Below are 13,557 nucleotides of genomic sequence, written 5' to 3'. Positions count from 1 at the left end.
GGGGGGGGGGGGGGTCCAACTGGTCTGGACCACCCGGACAGACAGAGAGAGAGAGAGAGGGGAAGGGGGTTGTATACAAGGAGAAAGATGGGAAAATGGGACATATAGTTGAGACATTCTCAGGATTTTAGCATGCAAAATGCCCATGGGGTAGTGACAAGACTAAAATAAAGCCGGTTTAAATGCCATCGCAAGACTATGGATCACCTACTAACGTTTGAGACACTTCCCTTTAAAGTTCCACATCTTGGTGTGATGTTGACTGAATGACAGTTTATATGTATGTCTCAGGTGTTTGGCGTTGAACTGAATTAAATAAATCTATCTCCCCACGAAGGGTCCTTACATTCAGTTTACAGTTACTCATTAGGGGCCAAAACATTCAATTCACAGTTCCTCTGTCTCACACATACTGTATGTAAAATAGGTCCTACACCTGATGCAGTAACAATATGTGAGGAATGAGATGAGAGAGAGCGAGAGGTACAGTAACACAGTCAGAAGTGGATGCAGATGAAGTGAAGAGAAAGAATTGAGGAAGTGTGGAGAGAAGGGCCGAGATATGAGGAAAGAAAGAGAAAAGAGATTACTTTTTAGCAGGACAATGACTGTCTTACTCCCATTTATAGCTTGTGGTAAGAAGAAAAGTGGTAAATAGGAAAAAGGAGAGAGAGAAAATAACTACAAGAAAGTGCACCCGCCCAAAGCGAGGCTCAGGTGAAGTGAATATTGATGCCACCTAATTGTAAACGACTTACTAAATCTTTTACAGTTTGGGAAAAATCCATTTCTATTAGTTTCCTCATTGTATGCATCCCTAATCCTGATGCTCGCACCTAAAGCTGCCACTGCATTGTGCCATGCTGTCCAGCTGATTATCCTTATCCAGTTCCCATGGCGATACAGATAATGGACTGAGGTTCCTTGCTAGCACACCCTTCCCCAATTAGCCCAACCATGCCAAGTTCATGTTCAGAATTCTATATTAAAATGGCACCATGGCCTGCATGCACCCTGTGCTCATGCTAATCATTGGCTTAGCTTGGCCTGAAATACCTTCAAAACTCCAATACAATTAACATCTCCGCCCCAGTTGGTCTCACACTCCAATTTGTATCATTGCACTGAGTCACTCTCTCTGAGTCAGCAAAGACTCTGGAGAGTATAAGTGTCCATATAGCACCAGACGTGGATTTACGTAACTGAGCTGCTTGGCATTTGGGTGAAAAATGAGAGTGCAGGAATGCCACCACCCTGTTCACCCGGGCTCATTTTCTCAAAGCCTTCCTAAAAAATGTAAAAACAATACCCATTAGTCCACCCACAACAGGATTTTTCCATCCTTGGACTTGCACGGTTAACATTTATAGCAATGCTACATTTTGTACTGCACAAAGTAGGGCTGGGCAATATGGAGAAAATCTAATATCACAATACCTCGATGTCGGTACGGCAACGATAATGTAGTGTTTACTATTGGTGCTTTCACAAAATATTTACACAAATAGATTTTTGATAAATAATCATCAGTAATGTGGATATAATGACTAGGTGGGTGAAGGCAAATAAAAGAACAGTTACAACAGTCTGGCAACAGAAAATGACATCACTTTACTGTAATGTAGCCTTAAAAACCAGGAAAAGACAACACTTATGCCATATTATGATATTACGATATCCAAAATCTAAGACAAAGACCTACTCTCAAATCACCACATGTTCTAGCACAAGGCATTTTAAACTGCTTTATAAAATTTGCGCAGCATTCGTAATTTGCATATAATGTCACTATGAGGCTTTAGACAATCTTTGGTTTGTATAATTTATTGTTGTTATCCATTCATTCCTTTCTATCCTGAATAACTAGCTGCCTCTGGGCCAGCCTCAGCCTTTTTGAAGCCCTGTGTTGGATTTTGCTTTGGGCTCCTGTCTCCTCCATTTGAACAAATTATTTCTCCAGAGTGTTTCTTGTTCCTCTTAAAATTCTCACGATACAAAATATATAGTAGATAATTATTTATCATAGACCGGAGTGACTTTCCGGTCATATCAGGGCAAAGCACATGATTTGACAAGCCAGTGGATCTAAGTATCTCCTCTAATTATGCAAGGCAGAACCTGAGATATTGTCCGTTTTATTCCACAATTTTTCTTCTTTGTCAAAACCTTGTGCCTACATTACCCATAGTGCAACCTGACCACTGATAGCTCAGTGTGAAATACAGGTGTGTTATGCTAGTAGCGGCTAATGTAGCCTCGAGCCGCTAGCCAGATGAGGAGCAGGATACAGAGGTCCGGTCAGCTCACGTCTTTCTATCTACGCACTTTTTCAAACTTGGTGCTTACTTTGCTTTACAACTTTTTTCACACATTCAGTGGTATTCCTTAAGACCTGTAAGTGTGTAGAGTTCCCATATAAGACAATCAATATCCTTCCTCTTCACAAAACCAACTGGATGCTGAATAATACAAAGCTCCAGGTCCGGATTCCTTACACTTAAATAACTTTAAAAACAAAAATCTTGAATGTAATCACTGAGTTTGTCATGCGGCAGTCAGACAGTCAGAGCACAACATCAAACTTGCAGGCTTTGATGTGACTTAAAAAGACAATTCATCACAATGAAAAACATCATTATCTAATGTATCTGCAGTCATGCAGAGAGCAAGAACCGCTTTAAAAAGAGTCTCCTAGGTGAGCTGAGAAAACTCAGATATTGGAAGTGTTAAAGTCAGCTGGTAAAAACCCCTGCAATGACGAGCTGTGTATTACATTGTAATAACTGTCACACCTCAGACATATTGTTCTAATTTCTATCTATCGGTCTATGCCCTCTATGCTATCATTTGGGCCCTTATACTGTAAACCAGGACCCAAACAACATTACGTCTCCAATATGCATGGATCAGTATTACTATGATTAAAGCACTTTTTGTATTGATTGATATTAGCTATTTAAAGTTTTTTTTTTTTTTTTTTTTTTTAAAGGTAATTTTTGGGGCATTTCTTTTTTGGCCTTTATTTTGACAAGACAGAGAGGGGGGGGGAATGACATGCAGCAAAGGGCCACAGGTCGGATCCATTTTCTATTTTTTATTGTATACATACACAACCTTTGTATATTCCATATTGTGCTCATTTTCAGGTTCATATAAACATAATTTAGGTTTCAGCTAGAACAACTTTTTAAGCTTTAATTTTAAAAGAATACACATTATTTTTCCATAACACACCAGCTGTCAAAAACACCTTATTGGAACCTATTCTTTAACACAGCGCTGTGAGCAAGTGAACCACAGGCATGCACGCACAAATAAACAGCAGTCTCAATGAATCATATCCACACTGCCAGCGAGCAATAGACCCTGGGTTAAAAAAAACACAAACAGTTGCTTTGTCTCTATTTTAGGAGTCAGTCATTTGTGTTTTGTCTCATTATGATAAAACTACTTGGTAGAGTCACAAGTCCTTAGTACTCTAGCTTCACTAGTACCTGTAGGTCCTTTCTTTTTCTTTTTTTAATTATGTTGCTTTAGCTTTATTTCCAAAGGTGAATCAATGGCATCTATTTATAGCATTTTACTACGGTCAAATGAATGAGTAAAATACATTAAAGAATTGTTCTGGCCTGTCCATAGTAAATATGGCAAAAAAAAACATTAATGCCCCAAAAAATACAGTACAATACCATTCACAGTACACATACTGTAACTGGCGCTGTAAGACTAGTGTCTGTGTCACTATTTGGTGCCATCCCAGCTCAAACAGTGTGGCTCTCTGCTGGACAAACAAAATAGACTAAAGGACGAAAAACTGAGTTTGAACAAAATGCTGCAAGCATACTTGGTGAGAACAAACATTTAGTTAAAGGGGAAAGGAATGTTAAGTGCTTTTTTTGAGTAATCAGATGTTTAACAGAGAAAAACAACACTTCAAACAAAAGTCAACCCCACTGGAGTCTGAGCAGAAAAATGATTGGACTCATAGCAACAAAACCACAAACATCGATAAAATGAAGCTAAAAATAATCATAATAGCAAACAAATACAAAGCTTAGAGAAGCAAAAACTAGATGACGGTATTTAACAGATTTGAGAATTTTTAACTCATCTCCGACACTGCAGGAAAGCCTGCTGAACGTTTCTAACCAACAAAGAGGCATATAATTATTAGAGCTGCATAGTGTCTAAAGACACATTTTAAAAAAGGTCTGGTGCACTAGTAACACAAATACTTTGTTGCATTACTGAGGCACACATATTTCCTTCTTGCTTTTGTGTGCAGATGTTTGATTTCTAAAAGGTTCGGCTCTCTGGGAGTTCACTTTCACATTGAAATGATTGAGTGTGTGTTCATGTTGCTGTGTGTGTTTAGATGGCTCAGTCTCCATGCACCCACTCGCTGTTTTCTATCACCTGTCTTTGAAATATAAAGCACTTCATAATGCAGTGAACAAATACAGTCTATAGTATGTTCAATTCCTGCTTTGTAAAAAAGATATTTTATATTTTTATATATTATAAGATAGCTATATTTTTCTCTTCTGAAAGATAGATGATAAACATGTTCTTCCTAGTCTATCCTTGCACATATTACCATGAACTAATCTAATCATGAACTATTAGTCAAAGTGTTGTTGAGCAATACACTGAATCCCAAGTTGCTCCCGTTTGCAGGCCAGTGCCTCACATGGCAGCTCCGTCACCATTGGTGTGTGAACGTGTGTGTGAATAGGTGAACAAGGGTCAAATTGTAAAGCATTTATGTCTGGTAAGGTAGAGAAGATATAGATGCTTTATAAATACTGACCATTCACCATTCCTATTGCTCTATATTGCTGCTTGCAACAATAACTAACTATTGAACTAATCCACTAATGGACACTGTTGTGTGCTTTGGAGGTACAAACCTGTGCTGAGAGACATGCCACGCAGCTACATTAAAGGTTAGTACTAACAGAATACCACACAACATTAAGAAGACTGTTTCCATAATAGACTCTGAGCTCCTGGCCATTCCATCAAAGTCCCATCTCCCTTATCTTTCTTTCAAGCGCTTTTGTTGGCTGATAAACAACAGAGGGATGAATGAACAGGGGTATAAATCTGATATTTTGTTGTCCTAGGTACTGGGAACTGAAATGAGACTGTCTCTCTCTACTTTCCCTCTCTCTTCCTCCCCTGCCAGCTTAATTTAGGCCCTGATTGCAACAGAAAGCAGAGAGCGGTGCGCCCTAAATGATGCGATTGTTGAATCAGATACAGGGACAAAAATGCACAACAATTACTTGATCAGCAGATTCCCCCCCCCCCCACCTCTCCCACCCACCCCCTGGGACGCTGACAAGAATGATAGGACAGAATGATACAGCAAATTGAATCCCTGACTGTCTAATGCTTGGATTAGACAACACAGGAGCATTTTCATTGTAATGAAGCTAGACTGTAGATGGATCTATAAGCTCAGTGTCAGTCCTTTCTTGTTGTACTTTTTAAAAACAGGACGATAGACATACTGTATAGAGGGATAAGAAAAAGATTTGGACAGATCTTTGGAGCCTGGATGTAACAGGTCATGGAGCTTAAGAGATCAGAAATTCGAAAAGAGGATGAAGAGGTTGAGAGCAGGTGAGCGTAAGGAAAAGATAACGCAGCTGCAGCGTCTATTCTGTCTGGTAATAATCAGCTGTCGCCTCCAGACTGGGGGCTCTAGATTCTCAGATCTTCCTATAATTCTCAACAATCAGCGTATCATATGACCCGTCGTTCTTTAGAGTATGTTAAGCCTTCTCAATGGCCCTTTCATATCTCAGTAACAACTTACATGTGAGTCACGTCAGCTGTCTGTGCAGGTTGTCATTTTGGCGGCACACTGTTCAGCCGCCCCACTTGACTTCTAGTCGTACTGTTTCTGGGTTCAAAGAATCTCAACGATTAACTCGGCGAGTACGAGGAACGTCGTTACTATTAACTATACGATGATAATAAATCAATCAAAAACTATCCGCAAAACTTTGAAGCTAAAACCCGGATAGTTTGAAAGTGGAAATTTCTGTCATTAGTTACTCCGTAAAACCACGACCTTTTCCCAGCGTCTCCATTCCTCCCGTCTTCACGCTGCTTCTCTCTCAGCTGAGAGAGTTGGTTTGATCTGAGGCGGAGGAAGGGAAAGGGACCTTCCCACAGGAATGCTGAATTCTTCAGGTTGTAGCATATTACACATAGTTAGTCCATGTAATCATTTTATAATCTGTAATTCAACCCTCTCCCTTGCGTGTTCAATGATGTTTCTGCCGTAGGAAAAAAAAAAAAGATTAATAAATAATACATGGTGGTCTTGTGTAGGCCTCGTCTACTTCTCCCTTTAGTACAGATGTTAAATTGACAGAGGCGGTGGTTGAAAAACCAAATTAAAAAACAAGGCCTGGTCATGGAATCTACAACAATGAATGAATGAATGAATCACACTAATAACAGATTCTGATGTGGGACTTTTTGTTCTCTTCCTCCCCTCCTTCACAAAAGGTATGTTTTGGTTCATGCAGATCAGACTTTTTCCTCACCCTTTGTATCCATGATCTCATTCTCCTCCCCCTTTCAACGCTCCTCTTTCGGTTCGTCCCTTTCCTGTCTTTCCTTGCCCTTCTCTGGAATTGCCATCTCTTCATTTTACCATTTTGCACAGGTCCCTTATCCCTTTCTACTGTATAGCTCCTACCAGCAAAATGTCCTCCTTCCTTCCCATTGACCCTTTTTTTACCTCTTTTCATCCATCACTCTCTCTCTCTGGTGTCACCCCTCCTTCCCTGCCTCTCTCAAGAGATAATTACTACAAGCCTTGTGAAGATCAGCTTGTATTTAAACAGCTGAATAAGCAAGGCCTGGGGCTGCTGACACTCACTATTCAACAACAGTCAAGTCAAACAGTAGAGTAGACAATAATTGTTTGGGTGCAGCTTTCTCGGGATATTTGAAAACATTTCCCTGGACTTAACACTTTTTAGTTTTTGCTCATTTTATGCTCATTTTTAGGTTAATAATTGTATTTAGAAGTTTTATCAGAATCTGTTTACATGGTTTAACTTTTTTAAAAACCACATATGTTTGTTGTACTGCACAATGCTGCAGCTCCTCTTTTCACCCTGTGTGTTGAGCTCTCTGTTTTAGCTACAGAGTGAGACTCTCACTTCTGTTCCATCTTTGTTGGGAGTCGCACATGTGCAGTAGCTAGGTAAGCACTGCTAGCCAGTCAGAAGCAGAGTATGAGGGCGTGCCACGCTAACAGCTAGGCGAGCATTATAACGTGTGTTACAAAGTGAGGCACGTTTGTCACAGAAGTAAAGGCTGGACAACAACAGCGCTGTTTAGAGCAGTTTGTGAACAGTGTTTTGTGTTTTTTGACTTTGTGAACCTAGATCATGCACAAGAAAAAGATATATAACACTATAAAGGAAACGGAAAAAGCCAAAAAGCATAATATGGGCACTTTAAAATCCATCTGTATGTGGCCTCTGCACCCTGTTGTAGTCAACATTCAGCTGATGTACCCACACCACACACCAACACACACACACACACACACACACACACACACACACACACACACACGCACACACACCTGCTTCATTGAAGGTGGCCGAGAGCTTGTCCAGCATTTCCCTGTCCAAATTCAGGATCTGCTGCTCAAGTATGGAGGGATAGGACAGGCCGCCCTTCTCCTTTTTTTCATCTTTCTCCTTGTCTTTTTCCCTGTCTCGCTCTCTCTCCCGTTCGTAGGTCAGTAGCTGCTGGCGGAGCGCCTCGGGCAGGTGGGCCTTGGCAAAGTCAGCAGCAGCCTGATAATGGAGAGCAGAGGGAGACAGAAGAAGAGTTAGAGGGCTGCAGATTTGGTCAACAACAATTATGAGAAGTGTAAACAAATACATTCTGGAGCTACACATTGATGAGTGTCTTTATCTTTTAAACTGACCATGTGGTATGAATTCACAATAAATCTGCAATCATTTTGATAATTAAATAATCATTTAATGCAATAACAAAATAAAAATGCTGAACACTAACGGGTTTCAGTATTTCAAATATGACAATTTGCTGCTCTTGTCTGCTTTATATGTATTTAAACTGAATATTTTTGGCTTTTGGTTGGTTGTTTAAAGAAAAACCCTCCCTTTCCAAGTGTGTAATAGAACATATGGTGGCCTTCAAGTTACATAAAAAAAAGTGAAAGGCCCTCTGGAGAGCCAGTGTTCTGGACTACTGTAGAAACATGGCAGTGTAACATGGCGGGCTCCGTGGCAGAGGACACACTGAAAACACAATGATTATCAGTTTCAGGTGATTATACACTAATGATAACATAGTTATGAGTATTATAATCCATGTATGCCAATAGATCAGGTTTTAAAGGGGGTGATTCTTTTAGGAGAGCTACTTAAGCAAGAGACCTCTCAACTAAAAAAAACTGCATTCAAAAGGTTGAAAAAGAACATAATTGATAGGGAATATTCTAACGTAATGCCCACTGATTTACAAAAAAAAACTTTTGTATATTAAATACACACAGTGTATTGACAAATGGCATACACATGAGGCAGTAACCTGATTGTCCTTTCTGCCTTCTGAAGCAGGTGAATGAACAGATAAACAGAGATAAAGAATGAAAAAGAGCATTGCCAATCAAACGCACACAAGCTCACACTCACACCCCGCTGTGGGATAGAGCTGAGCCAGAGAAACTGTATCCTCACTTCCATCCATTCTATTCTACGAGTAACACCGACTAAACCTTTTCTCACACATTCCCACCGGCGTTTCAGAGCAAATAATGCCTCTGGCTCAGTGCCAAACAGGGAAGACAAGCCAGTCCGAGGTCACAAAGTTCAAAAAGTTCAGAGTACAAATGCTGCAATATTCTGCTGACTTGCTACTGACCGGCGGCATCCATATAGCTCATATTCCATACATGGCTTGCACTTGTAAAAAACATAACTAGCCTGCAGTAATTAAAAAGCACTGGATTAAGAAAAGAGAAGGAGCAAGTCAAGACTGCAGGAGAGAAAAGGTTTGCAATTTCCTGCCGCTTTTGATTGAGGTCATATGACAGAGACCCGTAGATTAACCATATGTCTCAAGTGCTAACACACTGTCCTAATTTAGCTTTCTCTCTCATATCTATACCCTCCTCTCTTTCCCTCTCTATCTACATCTCACGCTGCACTGGGAAATTACTTCCGAGGACTCAGATAACCCTTCCTCCTCTGCTTCTTCTCTACACATGAAAACAACTCATCTCTTCCTCTCTTGTTATATTTTCAGTACTACGCTTTTCCTCTGCAAGCTCCGTCACTCTCCCCCTATCTTCTCCAAAGAAACCCAAACCAACAACAAACCAAACCAATTTTCCAGCTCCCAAAGTCCCTTTTGTCTGCTTTCACGATGATGTTCAGTCCAAAATCACCACGGATCTTTCCGAAACACCCCTTTCTCTCGTCTCTTGACGTACCTTCATTCTTTTTTTCTCTCTTTCTTTCATTGAGTACAATTTACACTCTGTTTTTTGTTACAAAAAACACACAGGCCTGAACACAGGAGGTTAACTGGCACAACTCCAGCTACCAATCCACTCTATATTCTTTGGTCCAAACGGGGACTTGAACCAGCAACCCTCCAGTTCCCAACCCAACTCTCCACAGGCTGAGCTACTGCCACCCGCCCCCCAGTCAACAGAAAGCGGGAGTCATGAACCAATTTGAAGATCATTAATAGAACAAGAAGACTTTTGTCTGCTTGGGTTATTATGTGCCAATTACCTAGCAGTTTAATTGTTGGCCTCAGTCCTCAGTCCTTCTCAAAGCACTGGGGACAAAAACTTTTTCCAGCTACATTCCTTCCGACCATTTGAGTTTAATCCGTCTTTGTGACAGCACGTGTGACTGCATGTGTGACTGCTTGATTGTCTGACAATCTAACTTGCTGGCTAACCAGATTGACACATCGAACACCTGGCTGCAGCGTCTGCACCGGCTTAGAGGATGAAACGAGGGATGGAAGGATGAGGGATGGAGAGCATCGATGGATAGGGATGACGACTGTGAGATAGAGGGATGAAGACAAGATGGCAAGGATCAAGGATAGTAATACCAGATGGAACAAAATGGGGGATGAGATTAGTGGTTGGCATAGGAGCACAACGGAGGAATGCAGGACGAGCTAAAGGATGAGAGAGAGAGCAGAACCAGAAGAAATGGGTTTAATGGGAGAGTTATTCTAGCTGAAAGAGACAGAGTGGGGTCAAAGCAGTAGAGGTTAAGAACTAAAATCCCTAACGTTCCAATGCACAGGAGTAGAGAAACTAAAAAATCTGAAACTAAAAAGACTGAAAGTGGGGTGAAAGACAGATAAACAAAAAGTTATGTTTACATTCAGTGTAAATCACCAAAACACTCTGAGAAACACGTTGAGAAACAATTTGATTTATTAGTTCAAATCCTTCTTTTCGTTTAAAGGGGAAGTATGCAGTTTAGCTTTATTTACCTTAACTGAACAGTTTCGGAGTCACTGCCATGGTTATATGACTCTTTTCAGATTGAATGGATTGCGTGATATCAGGTCTCACGATGTCACAAATTGCTTCATGGCACCGCACACGTACGGCCATTCAGGAACCGGCTAGCTATGAGAACAAGGTAGCGATGGAGTTTTTCATCGTCATTTCTGAGCAGGCAAAAAAGAAGCAAAAAGCGAGGAAAGCATTGTTGAGGGAACAGAGAAAGAGGAAACGGCAGACTGAGGAGGCAGACAACAAGTAAACATCGGAGCTGCCAAATATCTCTTCTGAAGCTATAGGGGGAGCTCTATAGAGAAACCCGCGAGCAAGAAGCGAAGAAATGGCCCAAACTGCATTGCGCCTCTTTCACATGTTTGCTTGCTTTCCTGCCTCTGTTGGTGCGTTAATGCCACTGATCAACACCATAAGTGTAAAACCAGCAGGGGGTTGTGAATTTCACCGTCTGTGTACTTGAATGTACGTCCTTGTGCACATCTGAACTAAATGAAAACCCGGTCGTAAAAAAATGTGTTTTATAGTGTTTCCAGTGGTCAAAATGCCTATTGGTAGGCTATTAAGCTTTTTTGCAAGATGACTTAGCTTTGTCTGTCTGCGGTCTAGTGCTGTGCTTTAGAGCTTTTTCAATTAAAATATATTTCTGCCGCAGTTCAAAACAACACTGTCGACAGAAGTAAGAATTAATCAAAAACGTAAAGTTAGTGGCCGCAAAAAAACAAAAGACAGCTGAAAACTGCAGAACTAGGTTATGATTATCACTATGAGAAGACTATTGAACCTTATTACAGAAAAACATGTGAAGAGTTGGCTCAGAGTGCAATCAGTCATGGCTGTGCAGAGCGCCACATTGGGCTCTCCTTCAAACCGCACTTCACTCGCACCACACATGATGGCAAAAAGGCTTCAAGCACATACATAGTAAGTACACAAACCCACACACTTTCCTATCTCAACAGGGCCACCTACACACTTTCTATCATGTACCCAAACACTCCCTCCCGACTGCTAACTGTGAGCCACTCAGATGGACAGCCAACAGAAATAGTCAGGCCTTTTAAACACTTCCATGCCGGCAAAATTGAGGAAAGTCATCCGAGCTTTCCTTTAGAATCACCCTGAGGGAGTTTCATAACCGAAGTACAAAAATCTCTTTCTGTCGTCTCTGTGACAGATCAAGCAGGCAGACGGAGAGAAGAAGAAAAGTGAACAGAGAGGGGAGAGACTGAGGAGAAGTGTAAGAACCATTCATTAGCATCACTCAAGCACATCATTAAAGAAAGAGAGACAGTCCCTCCAGTTTAAAGACTGAGATAAGTGAGAAACCCCTCAGAGCTGTGAAACACAGAGAAATCAGCAGATACTTGAGAAGAGGGAGTCTGGAGAAAGAGCATTTCATAAGATTTCTCTTTGTTGTTTTGATTTCTAATTCACTCAATTCAAGTTCGGAATTATAATCACCGGAGCGATCTCTGAGGAGACCATATTTGCCATTTTACAATTTTCTACTCCCAGCTTATTATGCAAAGACTATAAACTGTGATATGATTAATGCTACGGACAGAAAGGTTATTATTTGTCTTTACTTTAAATTAACCAGGAAACAAATAGATGATGGTAATTAAACAGTGAAAAGGGTTAGTGCTCTATAGACAGACATGCTGTGCACTGCAGAGGTGTAGGATGTTTCTCCTCAGGATGACACTGCAGAGCTCAGGCTGTCCACAGAGCAGAGTAAACATGAGCATGGAGCCCTGATTTAATTATGTCACACCTGAGCTTTGGATGTGTCAAGCCTATGCCAAGTACAGATGCTGCAGGGAGCGCGCATTTGTGTGTGTGTGTGTGTGTGTGTGTGTGTGTGTGTGTGTGTGTGTGTAAAATGTCACTGTAACATAAATAGAAGCCTTCTCATTTGTATAACTAGGAGGAATGTGAATGAATGCAAACTACACTTGAACACACGCACAGCTCTGCATAGCATAATAAACATGCTAAGTATGTAAAAATGTAAATTTGAACATTCATAATTCTGTCATAACTTCGCAAACTCCAGCTTGTCAACATTCAAGTGTTCTTTTGTTTATTCAAGTTTTGGGATCTTAGCTTTCTTATATTAAAGAAATCAACCTGCCAACTGCATATCCATTTTATCCAGTTTGTTTTTGTTTGTTTTATCTGGTTGAGAGTAGAAAATACATGTTGAGCCAACCTACAGTACATTTCTAAAAAAGTGAATAATGTGCATTGTCACCTGTAAATAAAGCAACAAATAAATATGTAAATTTCCTCAAATCAAGTGTAATTTGTTTTATGATAGTGGTTGATTCAGCTGACTTAATCTGTGGTTTTAGAGTATTAGAATAGTCCTCGAACAGGTGCAGCAACACTGGAAAAATATTTGTATATCTGGTTCATTTGTTTTTAGAAAAAATGATTTGTAAGACATTGTGTAAGTATTATGATTCAATAATCTACTTACTGCTCAGAGTGAGCCTGAAGCCAGATTGGAAGTGATTGTGTGGCCTTGAAAACACCCCCCTTCCGCCCAAACATACAGATTTTATTCAGGCTTCCCAAAACTATTTCACTCTCCCAGCTCTTAAATCTCACCAAAAAGCAAAGATGGGCTCAGGGATGGAGGGCTGGGGCGAAGCGACACTGGTGGTAGGGGTACTGTGTGGAATCTCCTGTAGTGCTGACACACACACAAGCCACATCACTACATCAAGCTCAAGAAACATTCCGAAATAAACCACTCTGAGCAACATTTATATTCAAATGCCAGTCATGTCTCAGAAGGGATGTGTAATGGCCAACACTGTACTGCATGGCTGACAGCGTAAAAAGGACATAAATGACTTCTATAAAGTGAATAAGGATTTCAGAAGTGAAAAGCAGAGCTAAAAATCAGGAATCAGGAATGAAAAGTTGAATAGAGGTCCATTAAAAGTGGCAGGAAATGCTTCAATGCCTTCAGAGAGAGAGAGAGAGAG

At 40.6% G+C, this 13,557-nt stretch overlaps 1 protein-coding gene across 1 annotated transcript in view; it reads right to left on the bottom strand.

Annotated features, from left to right (window-relative positions):
* Positions 1-13,557, bottom strand: part of ppm1lb (protein phosphatase, Mg2+/Mn2+ dependent, 1Lb) — a 43,153-nt gene that overhangs the window by 5,604 nt on the left and 23,992 nt on the right. The window contains exon 2 of the mRNA XM_032509878.1: positions 7,619-7,835. Within this exon, the coding sequence (XP_032365769.1) occupies positions 7,619-7,835 (217 nt within the window). The remainder of the gene's footprint in view (positions 1-7,618; positions 7,836-13,557) is intronic.

The sequence above is a fragment of the Etheostoma spectabile genome, chromosome 3, assembly GCF_008692095.1.
Source record: "Etheostoma spectabile isolate EspeVRDwgs_2016 chromosome 3, UIUC_Espe_1.0, whole genome shotgun sequence".
Classification (NCBI taxonomy): domain Eukaryota; kingdom Metazoa; phylum Chordata; class Actinopteri; order Perciformes; family Percidae; genus Etheostoma; species Etheostoma spectabile.
This window is presented reverse-complemented; position numbering and strand designations above follow the sequence as displayed.